The sequence below is a fragment of the Vanessa cardui genome, chromosome 19 (assembly GCF_905220365.1).
Source record: "Vanessa cardui chromosome 19, ilVanCard2.1, whole genome shotgun sequence".
Classification (NCBI taxonomy): Eukaryota; Metazoa; Arthropoda; class Insecta; order Lepidoptera; family Nymphalidae; genus Vanessa; species Vanessa cardui.
The window spans coordinates 4,404,279-4,422,608 of record NC_061141.1 but is presented as its reverse complement, the minus strand read 5'-3'; the positions used below and the strand labels follow the sequence as shown (position 1 = coordinate 4,422,608).

Here is an 18,330-nt window from a genome sequence, read left to right as displayed (position 1 = left end):
GTTAAATAGGTACACCTTGTTTATTATTTAAACAACCCACAAATATTTTGGCGGCTTACTAAATTTTAGGTGATAATAAACGTGAATTTAAAACACTGTTGATTTTATACAATATTGTATATAGTTGGTAACAAGTTAAGAATGGTCCACGAAATTTCTGGGTAGTATTTTGATATTTCTACAATATGTACCGTTCTGTTTTATATGAACATTGATAAGAATGTTAAAAAAAATTGTGCATTTCCAAGTCTCAATTACACTTTACAAAAACAGTCATTATAACAGTGTAATCCATATTATAATAGTCTGCCGAATATATCCATATCGATATCACAAGTGTTATTGAAATAAATTGCCGATAAGGGTTACCAAAAGCAAACAAAAAAAATCGCAACGGCTGACGCCGAAGTGACAAGAAAATATAGCGATATAATAAAATAAAGTTGTCATCCCCATGCCGGGAGCGTGCTAAACGCATTAATTTGGCCTGCATTTAGTGGCCCGGAAGTGATTTGCTACGGGAACATGCGATACCATGTGACAACCCTAGTTCATGACAGTATCAATTAAAATTGAACCCTATAATTATGAACATTATTCACATTTTTCATTGGCCGAAAATTGAGTTTAAACGGGGCCGATTTTTTTTTGGCTTCGTTAGAGCGAAGGGCCTCTACTAAAGGCTTAGTGACATCATGTTTGCTGTTAAACTACTGATTGTATTATGGTTCCCGGTGAATATTTAAAGTATGGCAAAAGATAAAACTACAATGAATATAGAAATTTTACTGAACTGTTATATTTTTGGAACGTCGATTTTTAAATCGTTGAAAACAAAATTGTTTTTTTTTTATTCATTCATTCTATATTCTATTATTAGACCAGGACTGGGAAAATTTGAATTAAGAATGTCCTTTTTTAGCCACAAAGGTATGTGTGATTTACGACATGTTTATTTATGGCATACTTTTGGCAATTATCAGAATATTAGTTAGAGAAAGTTGATATTAAACTAATAACTAGCGGGGAAAATAAGACTTCGCGTTTATTCAAAAGAATTGGCGTCGGTTGATCAATTTTCTTTAATTTTTTTTTTCGTCTTTCATTTTTTTCCTCATATAGCAGTAGTATCACTCTCTAACCGGCCAGCATTTTTTTTCGCTCTCTAATATTTAATCTTTGTTAAATCAAAACAATTTAGTAAAATGCAATCAAGAATCTTCTTTATTTTTCTGCTAGAGCTCTACAAATTGAGGCCGTAACAAATTTTCTATGTGCAGCTACCTATCCCAGAATTACTGGGATAAAATCGGCTTACGCTATTAATACATAAGATTCTTATATTAATTTCAGTAAAATGTATATTTTGTATTATCTAAGGAGGAGATTATTATTAATTTTAAATTATCAATGAATTTCTAAGTCACAAATAACTATATTGTTTGAAGGTTAAATTAAGTAAATTGAAGCTACGTATTATTTTATTTTATTAACAAAAGTTTTAGATTAATAAGAACGCAATTGTGGAATGATAATTGTTTCTTTGTCATTGTTAATAATAATCAATAAGGCTTATAAACAATTTAAATAAAATTTTATGGGATCAATAGGCGGCCCGGTGACCAGAATCAAATGGTCCATTCCATTAGTACAATTTGATTCTCGTCACCAGTGACTACTAAATATAAACATTGGTACAACAACAACAGCCTGTAAATTCCCACTGCTGGGCTAAAGGCCACCTCTCCCTTTGAGGAGAAGGTTTGGAACATATTCCACCACGCTGTTCCAATGCGGGTTGGTGGAATGCACATTCATGCAGAATTTCGTTGAAATTAGACACATGCAAGTTTCCTCACGATGTTTTCCTTCACCGCTGAGCACGAGATGAATTATAAAGACAAATTAAGCACATGAATCAGCGGTGCTTGCCTGGGTTTGAACCCGTAATCATCGGTTAAGATGCACGCGTTCTAACCACTGGACCATCTCGACTCTTGGTACTGTAAGGAATATTCATCATAACCAATGCGGCACCGACCTTGAGAACTGAGACGTGATTGTGTCTCTTGTGTTACTCAGCTTTTAAGCTGGAACACAAGAATACTTAGTACTGAAGGTGGTAGAATATATGATGATGACGATGAATGATGATATGTTCCAGACGGGATTGCACAAAGCCTTCAATTAAATTCTCATTATTTAGAATGTTTATTATTATTCTATAATATATAAAAGTATAAAAGCAGTTTTTAATAATTATTATACTCATCTTCATCTTAATTTATTCTTTGATATTTATTAATTATTAAGGCTATAGTATGCATTTGCAAATAAAATCGCTTGCATTTAGTTAAGAGATTAGCTTGAAATAATCGCGCACCGGAATAGTATCATAAATACATATTTGTTCGACTGATGACTTTTTGTGTTAAATAATAAAAAAATATTAAAACTGCATTTAAAATTTTTAATTTGTATTTCTAACTTTATAAATTTCAAAGGTTAAAATTGATGTCGTTGACAACAGATTCATAAATATTTGCATATAATACACAGGTTTAAAAACGAAAGGAAATCTGTCGCTTATTGTTTAATAAAATTAAGTATATAACACATTTGGTTCATTAAAATACTGAATAGCTACTACTAGATTAATGAACAAGAGTTCATTTTACTATTTCAAGAATTTTTTAGTAACGATACAAGTGCGTATCGCTTTACATAATCCATACATATAATAAAATTGTTGTGTCTGTTTGTAATATTAAAAATAGCCTAAAATATTTTTTACATTATGCATATGTATTTATACACGGTACATATACCAAAATAACATTTTTTACAAATTTTGTCAGTCCGTCTGTTTGTGCTAGCTAATCTCTGGAACGACTAGACCGATTTTGACGGGACTTTCACTGGCAGATATCTGATATAATAGGGAGTAACTTAGGCTACAATAATATATATTTTTTGTTATATTCAAAGGCGTACAAGGCGGGCGCAGCTAGTTAAGTATATAAAACATGAAGTTCTATATGCATTACTGTAAAATACTAAAGACCTATACCTATAAGATTTACTTGGTAACGATACATGTGTGTTTCGTTTCACAAATGTACAATCACCTTTAGATAATCGTTGTTGTATGAAATTCTCCGATGTGCATAAGCGAGTGACGGTATACATAAATTTAAACATCAAATATTATTTACGGTAACTTAACAAAATTCGACGTGAATTCGTAACGGATCGACGGTTAATATTAATATATTCGACCTCTAAGCACTCTCGAAGTGAAGTACCTAAACAACGGATTACTTTGTATAATATATGTGTATATATGTCTGTATGTATATGATAGGTAAACGTGTACAGATGGAAATGAAAATGTCAGTCAATGTATTTCTTTAAATATTAACAGTTTTATTCCGTTATATATTAAACTATAATAGTGAGACAAAACCTTTGACCACAGTTTTATCCACTCGAGAAGTGCATTTGTCCTTTCCTGGGTTTCAAACTATCTGCATACAAAATTTCATCAAAATCGCTTCAGAGGTTTAAGCGTGAAGAGTTAACAGAGTTGCTTTCCTTTATTTATATTAGTATTGAATTTCTTACTGTGTCAAGAAAATGCGGACTTTACTGTCACCTATGGTTTTTCAAGTATACTGTCTAAAAATAAAAGGAAGACACGACCAATTTTCTTTAATGAATTCATTGTATATTATTTTTCCTACAAGCATTGACATTTTTTGCCTTCGTGGCTTTTGGTAAACGCATATTCAGCCAAAAATAATTTCCAACAAACATATATTTAGTTCAATTAATATGTAAAGAATATTTAATGTACTATCTTATTTGAGATCGAAGCATGAATTTATATTTTCATAATTTTAATTTGACGTAACATTAGAAACACATTAGTTAAGAATAAATTTAATAATAAGATTTATATATTAAAAAGATTATGATAGTAGTACGTAAGCTTTTGTTTCCGACTGTACCTGCCTCCAGAACCACCCTCAACGGTTCCCTCGCAGATAACTTAAAGACTTTATCCCCTGTACTGGAATTTTTACGGCAACAAAACCTTCATATTTTCTTTATTCATACCGTGTCAAAATTGCTCCCTCTCAGACGGTGGAAAAGAGATAGACAACCAACTCTTTCGCACTCATTAAAAAATCATATCTTTGTCCTTTTTTCGACATACCTCCTATATTATGTTTTTCTCGATCTTCGTGCTATTCAAAGTCGGTTCTTTTTCTAAGCCGTCAGCAACAGGGTGATGGCGCAAAATCCTTAATTAATTTATGTTAAGTACCGGAGGGAACATTTTTGTCGTAAAGGATGTTTAAGAATTCTCTAGTCGTTAAGAGTAGACATTATCACAATGATATTTTCGTATTCATAGCTTTTTAGGAGTTTTTTCGCTACATTACACATCACGTTAAAGAGTTGAATCGTGAAGACGGATACTAAAATCTTTTTTTATCTTAAATACTGTAAAAAACGAATAAAAAGTTTATTTTCGTACGTATTTTTACGACGACGATTATAAAATTAATCTAATAAATACATACTCAGTAACTTTGATTTTTAATGTATCGAAATCAAAATATACTTTATTCAAGTAGGCTTCAAAAGTGCTTGACTTTTGAATCGTCATTTAACACCTATTTTGTATTAAGTGAAGTGAAGTATTAAGTGAAGTTACTGAGTATATTATTTACATAAGAAAAGAAATATGTTTATCTATAAAATGCGTGTAAAAGCATCCTATATACGAGTACGTCATATCGTCCAAGTCCCAGAAGGGAGAGGCTTCGTATTCAAAAAAAAAAGGAAAGATGAAGAAAAAAGCTATAACGTCATATTGTTTTGCCACGGTAGGGGGAGGAGAAGGGGAAAGGAAAGGGGAGTCCTGTATAGTGCTGGGGAAGATAAGGCGTTATAGCACCCTGTATATAATCGAACTATAGCTACCGTTATACGACACCATTGTGTTTTTTGATGCCCTTTCGTTTTTAGTACTCAAGAAAGGCGTTGCCGTAAAATCTTCGGGTTTATATTTCGTGAAAATTTTAAGACAAGGAATGATATATTTTTTTTATTAAGTGTGTTTTTTTCAATCTGGGTTTTATTAATTTTACATTATATTCGTGAAAGTGCATATCGCAATTGTGTATATGTTGTGTTCTCGAAATCGATTAATATTAATTTAAATTGTTTCAATTAAAACATTATGATAATATCAAAATCGGTACTAACTATATTGTAATCTTTGAAAAAGTACTTCAAAATGTTGATTCTAAAAAAAACATCAAAATATTAAAATCATTTTCTTGCTATGAAATTTAGTTTAATTTTAAACCCTTTTTATTTCAGCAAAACTGCTGCTAGTAATTCTGGTGACGTCACATTTATGAAAACAACAGCCTTTTAAATACGACCGGCACTCATTCAACGTTAAAACTTATAAATATTTGATGTTTTTTGAAAAAAAATATGAATTACAATCGCTGTATACAATCGTTTTACAAATATTAGCGTTAGAACTCTAGAAAAGTTCGTTGTCTAATTGTATATTTTATTTTAAACTACCGCATATCCTCTATTGTGATTCCGACAAAACTATAAATTATAGTGTAACAGTTAATAGCTTAAAGTAAATGTAACGCGAAATTAGTTACCGATTAGTTTACCATGTGTCTTATTTGCATTTATTTTGGTTTAGTAGTTAGTTTATAGGACTGCAAAAGGTCGTAAGTTCAAGTCATGTATCAATGGAAAAGTTATTTTTCCCGTCGAGGAATTCTTAACAAAAGTCTTGAAGTAAAGTACATAGCAGGGTTTGTTAACTGTTATTCTTTATATATAAAGGTCAACGTACATAACGATCATTATCATTACATAGTATGAAACAAAGTCGCTTAATGTCTGTTTCTATGTATGCTTAGATCTTTCAAACTACGCAACGGATTTTGTTGCGGTTTTTTTTTAATAGATACAGTGACCCGAGAAGAAGGTTTTTGTATAATATACGTGGACAATTTAGTAAAGAAACAAGAAAAACTCTGTGGTATACTTAGCATACTACAGATATTAGTGGCGGGTTGCTAGTTTAAATATATACTTATAATTGTACTCACGCTTGGAATATTATCCGAAGTGCAGACTCCTTCGCTGAGAAGACGGTCTCTGATCTCCCACGCGAAGATAGACGGGCACTCTCGTTTGTATTGGGCTATCTTGCTCACCACCTCCGCGGTGGCTACCCGTGGCTTCGAGCCGCCGATTGCCCGAGGTCGGATCGAACCCGTTTCATAATACCTAATACGTACAATCAAATTAATATTATTAGAAAATACAATTGGTTAAACATTAAAAAATAAGCATTTTTTTCAAAGGACTACAGGAGGTACATGCTTTCATAAATCAAATCAATTTTATTTAACGTTACAATGAAGCGTCTTTTAACCGTCCATATTTAAACATTGACCGTTTCGGAAAACAGCCTCTAGCGAGAGGAAACGACAAACTCGCATAGTTGCTCTTTTCAAATAAACGGATATACAATGCTATTTCAATAACTAGTGATCTCTGATGGAACCCAAGTCTAAATCCAGGCGTTTTTTTTCTAAAAAGTATTCTTTTAATGAATAATAAGATTTAATTATTAACTTAGTGTTGTCTATTAGTGTCATACAAAGTTAAAGATGCTATTAAAAATATCAGGATAGTTTATACAAATTTTCTCTCTCAATTCGTGTATTTGTTACAAAATTTAAAGCCTGAGGTTAGCTCTTCCAGAAAACTCCCTACATATGATAATAAAAATAAAATAATGATTTTAAAACATAATTAATTAAGAGTATCAGTTCTGTTGGAACTTAATGTGAAATTCAAAGTATTTTTATTTTTATCTTCATTTCTTATTGAACAGTAATACCAGAAGCAAATAAGATATAGATATGACTTAAGAAAACTAAGTATTAAGACATGCTTATTCTTGGAAGATTTCTTCTAACCCAGAAGGAAAAAATACTTCACAAAGACTAGAGGCAAATAACCACATACAATTATACGAAAGGAAAATTCCAGTGAAAATCAGATTCATATTGTATTTTATTTTTATCTCAAAATTAATTAAGTATTTTTTTGTAAATTAATTAAAACGAACTCTAAACCTTCTTGCACAAACTGTCACCTACGGTGATACCATCGCCGGTGGGGCACCGTGGTGTCAAGTTGCCGGGTATCGGGTTCGATACCTGGTTTGTACTTTTATTCGCCTTGCCGGCCAGCTGTCATTTTATACTACTTCTAACAAATAATATAGTAATATTATCTAACACTAATTCCAAGTTCATGTGTCATATTATGTTAGGTTTATTTTTCTTATACATTATCCAGTAAAATCGTAAAGTAAGCGTCCCTAAATGCCACACTGCTGGTCAAATATAGTCTCTCCTAGAGAGTAGTATTATTTTTTATTTTATTTAACGCCGAATTTCATACGCCTTATTCCGGTCTCGACCACCTCTGACTATCACAATACAAGGCGAACAAATATATATTACAAATACAATTTTTCAATAACAATAATAAGTAGTATCTAAATTAGAGTAAAGTTCAGAATTATTTACTTAGGTTCAATATAATTGCCATATTACATTCAATATTTACAGTAAATAACACAATACATACATACATTTATTTCAATTGAATCCCATATTATTATAATACGTACATTGTCATAAAAACATCTAACCTCAAGCAAAACAAACAAAAAACAATCGACATTCAATGCACGTGAAATAGTCTTTCTCAAATTACATCTCTTAACCAACCTTCGCAGTCACCTTGGCTGCTAATAACATTACCAATATTAGAAGCCCGTATTCGTAAAATCACTTCCATCCAATCTGAGGTCTTTTTAATTTGGCAAGGTTATTTCACTAGTGCTAGGTGTGGTCACAAGTACATTTCTGTGGTCACAGCCAGTTAGATATGGTGTTCGTTTCAACGGCATTTTTGGGATGGTTTCATGTAACATAATGCCATAGTTGGTTATGTATTATGACAATTGCGGTTTGGACTAGATCAATACCTCGCTGCTTCTTATTGAAACATGGACGTAAGGTTAAATAATTGCTGATTGCTTAATTATTCTGTAAACAACTAAAATTTGATTAGATATTTATTTCGTATTCGGCTAAAGACATCCTCTGTTAGGTTAATGTCGATTTTCATCAGTAGACGTTACGATCAGACCCTCATCAATTGGATAATTTTTGCTACATGTTTTTTTTTTATGGTATAAGATGGTAAGTTGTCACCATCACCCATAGACAATGAAGCTGTAAGATATATTAACTATTCCTTACATCGTCAAGCCTGAACACAACAATACTGAGTACTGTTTGGCGGTAGAATAACTGATGAGTAAGTGGTACCTACCCAGACAGGCTTGCACAAAGCCCTACCACCAAGAAAACTATGTTCTGTGACAAATATGTATATTCCACCATTACTACTATAGTGTAGAACAGCGTTGAAATAGAGTCCAAAATGACAACCACAAATTTTTGTATCTAGCAGTATAACATTTAAAAGGTGATGTATTTCTTTACTAGTTTTATATACAATTCTATTTTGTACATAATGAGAACAATATAAATGCCTAATGAGACGTTGATTATGTTCCAAGGAAGCCAAGTTATGTATTATTTTCTTATTACAATGAAACGTGACGTTTGTTATGGACGAAAAAAATATTCGTTCAAATCCACCAGTTCTCTTTTCTTTTTTTCTGAATAATTTTATCATAACTTTGGCTTTATTCGAATCTCTGACAATGTGTGGGGTATAATACAGACGAGAATATGGGATGATAGGTATCTAAGTCACATTCATTTTTGTATATATCATGTAAAATATATATTTTATAGAAAAACTTATCACTTTTTTCTTATTGTATTTGAAAACTGAACAAAAAATGTGAATTAGTATTTTCTTTATTGTGTAATTCTTGAATATATTTTTAGGAAGTCAGCTTTCTATATTATACATCCCAAAATTGTCATTGTATTTAACAGTCATAAACGGCGTATCCTACTACTATTATAAAGGCGAAAGTTTGTATGTATGGATGTATGGATGTTTGTTACTCTTTCACGTAAAAACTACTGAATGGATTTGAATGAAACTTTACCACAATATAGCTTATACATCAGAATAACACATAGGCTACAATTTTTGAGGTTTCTAATGTGAGGTCGTAAAAAAACACATTTTTTGCGCTTACATTGCAAACGCTGACTGAATCCTACAAGATAGATCAAAACAATGTACTACAGTATTGTACAACTTAAAAAGGTCTACAAAAAAGTGATGGTATATGTTTATCTCTTAGAAAATAACCCAGAATAACCATTTTTTATCCTTTACTTTGTACGAGAAATAATGACTTATTCACGAAGCGATTTTAAGCGATTACTAGACTAGAGGGGACGAACCTGAAGTCCACGCGAACGAAGTCGCGGGCAAAAGCTAGTTGTAAATAATGTTGAAATAATTTGACATTGTAGAGTGGATAGAGTCCGCCAAAGTTAAACAAGACGCGTGTTCAAATCAGGCCATCACTGCCTTTAAAATATGAGATGACCTTAATTTGTAATTATAATCTCATGTAATGCTCACCGTTGGAATAAAACATCTAGACAAAATGTGTATAATAAGTAAGTAATAAATCAGATTTTAGGACTGTGGTAGAATAAGTAGTCCCATTTATTGGCAAGCATAGAAGAACTTATTCCTGCACTATTTTTGAAATCTTACTCATTGATTGGGACAAATAATATTTCATAAGGTTTCCAATATTATTAACCGTTCACTAGGACTTAAATTTGAACTTACCTGCCAAGGATTTTCGACACGCAGCCATTGGAGACCTGCAGGATACGGCTAATGTCGCAGGGCCTTGCTCCCGAGTGTGCGAGCTCCACGATCTTCTGCCTCGTGGAGTCGGGCAATGGTCTGCCTCCTACAAACACGCCGCCGAGCTGGTTAACACCGCTGTGCCCTGTTCACCACAAGCCTGCTTACTCCAATTAATCACGTTTATACGTATGACAGACTAGCACAGGTGAAACGTCACAGGGATTTTATGGAAGCTTTAGACAACACAAGATGCTTGTGGTGCAGGTTTACTGAATTAGAAATGGAGTAAATTCATAATAACTATATATTGGACAAAGCATATAATATTTTAACAATTATATTTTGACATTTGTTAGTATAAGTCTCTCTGTACTATATATAATGGACAAAAATTATATATATGTTTTAGAATGATATTTTCACATTTATTATTATAAGTCTCTCTATCCTGAATTTATGTTATTGTCAAAGTCCGAATTTCTCCTGATTTTTTTTAAACGAATTATTGTTATTATGTTAAAACATAAATGATAACCAAATCAACTTAGTAGTCAGATGTCGAACGTATTAAATTAAGAACATGTTCTTCAATTTAATTGAAAAAATTATCAATCACAGATGTTAAATTTTGAAAAATAGAAGCGGTTTGTTTGTACAGATAAATAAGATAAAACGATAATGTAAATGGTGGTCACCATTACCTTTACCTTTGTGCGCCAGGTCGTCCATGCGGTCTAGCATCGCGTCGGGCGGCCACGGGCTTATCGGCGCCAGTTGCTGCGCCGGCAGCATCGTGTACACCCCGTACTCTTCTATGGTGGTGACCTAAAATTACAATGACATTAATTGTTGAACGTCATTTAACCATTAAAATAATACAGATAACTCTACTCAGGGTTTTCTCAGAATAATCTTGAATTTGTGGAAGCCTTAAGTCTACTCAAAATATACAAAACGATATTGGTCATCTATTAAAAATAGGTATATATTGTGAGTATGTAAGGAAAGATATCGAAATACTGTTTCATCACCAACTCAACTTTATGTTATTTTGAAAGGTGTGACTGGTAACAATTCAGATCATACAAAAAAAACATACGAATAAGATTTCGTTTATAAGACGTAGGAATTATATAGGTTCACGTATATTGTGTGATGATGATACCGTACCGAATTTCGGTCACGGTAACTAATCCCAAGGGAGACCACCCAAATACGCAGGATATATTATTCTATACAAGTGTGTGTGTGTAAACACAGATGCACTCTGTATTCCCTTACTCCCCTAATGAGATGGGACAGCAAATCCGCTACTCTTGGAAAGAGTTCAGATGCAGCATCAGCGACATGCTTTCAGGCACTTCCAAGCACTTCTAGACTTTGGGCTATTAATGAGAATTCATTGACATGAAATCCAATAACCTTTAATTGACCATTCTGGGATTTGGTACCAGAACCTTGAATCTTGGCATCTCTGGTTACTGGACCAGTGAGGCAGTGAACAATGTATAGGGTAACTGTATACCAAATACGATTAGACTGTCTTGTTTTGTGTTATCTTGTGTAATCATTAAATTATTTGAGTCAAACAAACATTTTAATAATAATTTAAGCCAAGAACACTCAGATTTACAATGCTGTTATTAACATTAATTAGTATCCTATGATGGTACTAGAGCCTCACTCTAGGCGTTTCTTTCTAAAAAGTTCTCGTAATTTAGTCTTAACCATCTTTTTAAATTTTGAAAATGGGAAATTGATTATTAGTAATGCAATTATTTTGATGTAAAGCATGTGTTAGGAGTACAACAATAGTCCAAGCGATCAGGACTGAACCAACAAACACATCGCCAATCAGTCCATACACAACGTTTGGCGGATTAAATTTAATGATTTCATTAGTATTGGTGCGGCATTTGTACAGTCGCTCGTGACAAGTCGTTAAAATGTTATGTCCCTTGATAAAGATGTTTTTTATTGTGATTAGCAAACCTAAAGCAAAAAAAGTAAACCTTCCGTGTAATATGGGACGAGGCGTTTATAATTTATTGGAAGAATAGGACATAGATATATTAATAGAACTGTTGTGTTCTGTTAGAGCATTGGTCTTACATTACCAAAATTTTGGAGCAACTTGGCATTTGACAAATATCAAATACAAAATGAAACACAAATAAACAAATGAAGAAATGTTATGTATTAAATAAGTTCGGAACTCCTTAAACTGGTTTTAACTTGCAACACGCGTTGATATGGATTTCGTCCTGGATGATTTTAACAACGTCAGCCATTCTCGACAGTGGTTAGTAAAACAGATATAACTTTATAAGAAAAATTGATGTGCACATTATATGATGATGATGATGATGTGGATTACATCCTGGTCGATTTCAACAACGTCAGCCATTCTTAACGGTGGTTAATATATAAAACTGATATAACTCTGCTAGAGAATCTGGCAGATCCTGTTTGTGTAAATTTTGCTCGATATCGTTAGAACGAAGTGGTAAGATACGAGTAAAACCTTCTCCATGAAAAAAACACGAATATAAACTTTTGTAACACGATGATCAATTAATATGGCTTTCATATAAAATAATGACAAACTTCATTACACTCAAAAGATATATCAAAGTCAAAAAATAAAAAGAAACTTTTATAAAATCAATATGGTGTAAGAAATATTAGTGGTATGGTATATACTCGTACATAAAAAGAATTCATGGACAAAATAAGGTACTGCGAGTAAAATTACACATGAAATTCTATGCAAAGACACAATTAGTTTATCTTTAAGAATACCATCTGATTATATTTTATAGAAGAAGATATTGTAGAAAATCAATTTGTATTTTAATAAATTCATTAAAAGGTTATTTGTTTCCTCGTTTTATTCCTTCTAATAATCGAAGAATCGAATTATAAAAATATAATTTTGGATAAAAGATTGCTATAAGAACGTATATATTATGTGAACTTCTCAAATGTTGACATTCAACAGGAATCTGGAATAATAGTTTTCGATACATATGAAGTGTATTAATTATAATGTTAGGAATTATGTATGTAACTGTACTCGCATTTAGCTATGTAAGCATAATTTTATTAGTATATTTTTTATTCATATATAAGTTAGTAAACGATACAGTAAACAATTGTTTCCTTTAACTAAAGAGTAAGGTTTCAACATCACATGGCGACCCTGCCAGGATTCGAACCTGAAATCTTCTGATGTAAAGTTCCAACGTCACACATAATAGTAATTGCTATTTTCAATATTTTCCGAAGATGCAGATGTAGCATTAGAGTAGGAACCAAGTATTTCGACGAAGATGATGTCGGTTCATTTTTATGCAATGATTATGTCCGAAAAGTTCCGAGAGCAAATATAGACTAATGATGGGTGCAGTTACCTTCTTCTAGAAATCACGGACATACGATATACTCTTAAATGAATCATGTTTAATTTTAGCAAAGCTTAAAAAAACTCTTGAAAACAAGATTATTGAAAAGTAGAACTTTCTTAGTCCTACTTCTACACTTGGTTTTTTTCTGTGATTTTTGGTGGAAAACCAGTCTAGAAAATTATAACTTGAAATCTTAGAGCTGTACACTGATGTTACCCCACGGTACGGCCTTGTGTCCAGTCATTTACTAAGTATTAGGGTTCCCGTTGGAGTAGGTTACTTAGATACCCAAATAGCAGTTCTTAATACTGTTGTGATGCTGATATAACTACGAAACAATAGACATAGCATCTTAGCTCCCAAAATTTGGTAGTGCATTAGCGATGTAAGAAATGGTTACAAATTAGTACAGCGCCAACATTGGTGGTCACCAATGTTGGCGCTGTTTACTATATAATCTAAAAATAATAGTTTGAATATCTGTGGTATTATTATTCGTTTCACTTTATCCCATATTTTGGAATTGATGCAGTTTGTTTTTCACTGAAAGATGATTTTACGACCAGCGCTGTCTCTCTTTTCTTTGAAACTATTTTGCACTACTTTTCTGCTATTGTAAGGGATATAATTTTGATTAAACTTTATTGATAAAATTTATTTGTTGTGTAAGTTTAATTACGGCATGTGTGGATATCTGGGGGCACGGCAGTGCCCCAGCCAAGTCTCGAGCAAAACGGGCACGGCCGTACCATCTTTTCCCGATACATTTGACTTATTAATAACTCTAATAAGACAGAAATGGGAATGATGTGTAGAGGCGAGACTTTCGCAGGAAATATAGTGGACACAACTTTACAAATACTGAGGTTCGATAATTACCTGAACTCTCATACTCCGACAATGATCTGTATCCGTTTTACAAGATCAACGCATTTAAAAATGAATTCAATCGATTTAGTTTAAAGTATTCTTAAGTCTCAACCATTAACATCAAGGATGAGAATGACTAAGAAAAACGAAATCAGAAAAGCCGTTTGCTGGCAATGAGTGTGTGTGTGTTTTTTTATAGGTATACCTATTGCCTGGAAATTTATTCCTGATGGACAGTGGTCTCCAACTCCAATAGATTTCACCGCAAATAGCATCCATTACATCGCCAATCCGCTATCAATCAAACCAATAAGAACAACCATAGTTTTTTCTAGTATAACTACTGGGATTACTTTCTTTATCCGTACTATGACAATCTAAAAGTACTACTGAGACGAAATCTTTTCATTTAAAATAAAATGAATGTGATCTTGAGAAATATCAATGATAGCCAATTATATTATTACGTTTAAATGTTCAAAAGTGACGGACGGACAAACGAGATGGAATTTACGTGAGTTCCTGGTAACCACTGAACCCTATTAATGGGTTGTCGCGGTGCTTGGATACGGTTGTTATTCATTGGTTAAATGGAGTCGGGTTTTTTATTAACCGACTACTTAAAGGTTGTTACCATTAGTCTAATGGACTGTAACCTTATCTTGAAATCTAGATACTATGCTATGTTGTAGGATATACTTATTGTAGAAAAAAAAAATGTTTTAGATTAATTTAGACAAAAAAGTTAATTTATTCCGTACAAGATTAAACTACTCTTGGTTCCTAGGTTCTATATAGGCTGTTCAATTAAGGTTATGTAGCATATTGTAAACGTAAATCGTAAGACTTCGAGTTCAAAGATTAAAATTTTCGAAATTTATAGTGTTATATACCCCTTAAAATGTACCTATAAACCAGCATACATAAGTACCAATTAACTTTTTTCTTTTAATTAAAAGAGCGTATGTTACTGGTTCTATTTAATTTACAAGATTAATTAAAATAAAATTAAAACTTTGAATAAAGAAGTAAGAAGAGGATCCGATAAGAAATTCAGCAGCAGTTTCAAATATGTCATTTTTTATGTAAGCATATGTCCTAATTATTTACAATGACGTTTGTCATTACAGCTAAAATATTAACGTCACATAAAATCAATAGAAAATACTGACATTTGTGTTCATATTGACATTTGTGATTGATAACGTATTTTTTTTTAATTATCGGTGTACTTTTTATATTTATTCTAAATTAACTATTTAGCGTAAAAATGATGTATTATTTTAGTGGTACGTTCATATTTAAAAATAAATTTCATTGAAATTAGTTTATTATTAATTTATTTATTATTATATTAAATAATAGTTGTTATTACGTAAATGCCAAGAAAAACCGTATTTTTAGTGAAATTTTCTAGAAAAAGCCGTAAAATGAACTTCCATGAAAATGTTAATCAAATTTTTTTGGTGAATGAATTTTATTATAAAACCTTTTTTCATTATTTAATTCAAAGAACCGACGGTTAATCTCATTCATAGATTCCTGTATAACATCACGTAATAAAAAGCATTTAGTATCTTGTATTCTTATTATTTTTAAATTTTCATTGATTCTATTTTTAAACACAATATTCTATATTTAAAAATCTTTCAATTACTTTTGTAATGAAACGGACGAGAAAGCATTTCCAAACAATAAAATGAAAACGCATACACGCGTGCATAAACCAATTAGAGTGTAAAATCGTTAATTTCTTGTTTGTTTTACAAACATGCCAAGTAATGCGAAAGATGTTTTATTGTCGTGAGATTTTTAATATCAAATCGATTATATTTTTAACGTTTTTATTTTTATACGTTGCTTGTGATAAAAATAAAATTAATTTAGTGCCTGAAGATGTTATTTCGGATCTTTATTTAAAATATAAAGAAGCAATTACAGATAGTATAGTTTTAAATTATGAATGTTTTATTAATTAATTTAGTTAAACAATTTTGAAAAAAAAAAAATTGTTTTTTTTTTTTTAATTTATTTACTTCTTGCCAAGATCTAATTGATTTGTGTTTATTTTCTAGACTATAACATGTCATCGCGTCGCTTGTTCAAGAACAACAGACAATACGAGATACATGTTAAGAAACTTAAAGATGTCAATGGATTTAAAATACACAATCTCGTGGTTAAGGAACATATAAGAACTGCTTCCGACCCTTTGATATACATAAATAATCCAGTTGAATCGAAAATTCCGAAAGCTTACCTATCCTTGGATGAATTTAAAAATATTTTAATTAATCGAGTGATGTCACAAAGAAATGAATTGACCACGAAACAAAAAACAATAAAAATAAAATCCAATAGAAATATTCGTCCAAAAAAGACTATGATAACTTCAGATAAAATAAAGTATACCAAAGTAATCAATATAAATCATGTTAATATTACTAAATATGATAAAATCAAAGAAAAATCACCTGTAAAAGAAATAATACCTGTCTTGAATACAATAGATGTTAAACAAACTATTAATGAATTAGATACTTATAAAATGGACAATAAACTAAAATATATTAAAGTTACTAGAAACGTTCATCATACGGATATTAAAACTACTAAAAAGGAATCAGTTTCAGATACAATCGCTGTTCAAACTACTTCTGAATTTAATACTTCCATGATTAAACCTACACCGACGATAGTAAATACTGATGCTATAAAAAAAGAAAAATCATTTAATGAAACAAAGAAACAGTTACATGAAATATGTTCAGGTAAACCTAAGTTGGACAGCGATCTAGCGACGACGGTAGAACTAAGCGTCGTTGATACAACTACAAGCAGAAATATTCTCAGTGTAGAAGATTATACACATAACACTGAAGAGCAATTAGCAAAAACAACCTTTGATAATGTTACAAAACACATTTATTTCACGACGGAAATAAATAATACACGAGAAATTACTGACGAAAATATCACAGAATTAGATGAGGTTAGCATTGAAAGTAAAGGGAAAAGTAATATAGTACTGACTTCAGCTCAAGAGAAGCCAAGACGAAAGACGACTGTAAAACTAACCGAAGTTTTCCAACAGTCCAAAAAAATACTAAAACAAGTAAAGAGAAGTACTTTAGGCGTATGTATCTCAATTTGATTGGATTAAACCTTATATTTTAATACACACATTACAAATCTTAGTATGTTAATATATTCATTATTTAAATTTGATTTCTACTGTAACATTTTTTCTTTTTTTTTTCAGCGACCACTAGTTTTTATGGGAAATAGGAAATGAAAATTTAAATAATAAAATTAATTTTATCTTACCTTATTATTGCTTTAAAATAAACTAGGATCCAAGTTATTGCAAACGCAATAACTATAACAATCTTCAACTGGCTTCTAACATCACTTTAAAAACTATTATATAAAAAGAGCTCACTTATAGAATACCGAACCGTATAAGATTAAGCCTTTGCGTATCTGAAAACATGAAACGGTGTTCCCGCCAAATTAAATGTCAAATTGTCAAACGCGCGAACATTGTGCCTGCGCTTCAGAATAAAGGCGCCACTTCACTGATTACAAAATACAGTCTCACGTGGAACTGACTGTACTCCGCTTATACCTTTATATCTACGAAGGGCTGCTAACGAGATAGCTCTATTTGACAGAGTAAAAACAGAAAGGGACAGACATAACATCGAGTGTCAACTCCCATTGTAAGCCGCTTACTGCACTTTGGACTGCTCATTTGCGGGAGAGAGACGTCTAGCTTTTTATCCGTGTTTCAGTTTTAATTTCTGCCCCGCCCATTCCTCTTTTATCCCCGAGTGGTGGGGTGAAGTTGGACAGTTTTAAATTATCTATTGTAATAAAATTATTTCGTAAAATAAGGAGTTGGTTTTGGTAATGACGTGTTTCATTTGTTTCGATATTTTAAAGTGTCTTTTTTGTATTGTGAAGATACAATTATTGTAATGTAATTTTATGAAACAAATGATATCGATATATTTAGTTTACAATTTAGTTATTTTAATTCAAACATTATAATTACTTGAAATAAATAAAATAAAGCAAATTAATAAACATTAAAAACTCC

The 18,330-nt window shown here is 31.6% G+C and overlaps 2 protein-coding genes across 2 annotated transcripts in view; one reads left to right on the top strand and one right to left on the bottom strand.

Annotated features, from left to right (window-relative positions):
• LOC124538113 (paired box protein Pax-6-like) overlaps positions 1-10,300 on the bottom strand; it is a 46,406-nt gene extending 36,106 nt beyond the window's left edge. The window contains exons 1-3 of the mRNA XM_047115115.1: positions 10,285-10,300; positions 9,928-10,093; positions 6,159-6,339 (exon numbers count right to left, since the gene is read on the bottom strand). Coding sequence (XP_046971071.1) covers positions 6,159-6,339; positions 9,928-10,093; positions 10,285-10,300 — 363 coding nt within the window. The remainder of the gene's footprint in view (positions 1-6,158; positions 6,340-9,927; positions 10,094-10,284) is intronic.
• A 5,693-nt stretch (positions 10,301-15,993) lies between these two features.
• Positions 15,994-17,632, top strand: LOC124537894. The gene is made up of 3 exons (XM_047114854.1): positions 15,994-16,172; positions 16,304-17,364; positions 17,491-17,632. Exons 1-3 carry the CDS (start codon positions 16,010-16,012, stop codon positions 17,521-17,523), a joined length of 1,257 nt encoding a protein of 418 aa, XP_046970810.1. The 5' UTR covers positions 15,994-16,009; the 3' UTR covers positions 17,524-17,632.
• Positions 17,633-18,330: the final 698 nt, after the last annotated feature.

Coding starts and splice junctions, on each gene's coding strand:
- LOC124537894 (XM_047114854.1), top strand. CDS start 16,010: ATGCGAAAGATGTTTTATTGTCGTGAGATTTTTAATATCAAATCGATT. Junction 16,173..16,303: donor TAAAGAAGCAATTACAGATA/GTATAGTTTTAA, acceptor TTTATTTTCTAG/ACTATAACATGTCATCGCGT. Junction 17,365..17,490: donor TAAAGAGAAGTACTTTAGGC/GTATGTATCTCA, acceptor TTTTTTTTTCAG/CGACCACTAGTTTTTATGGG.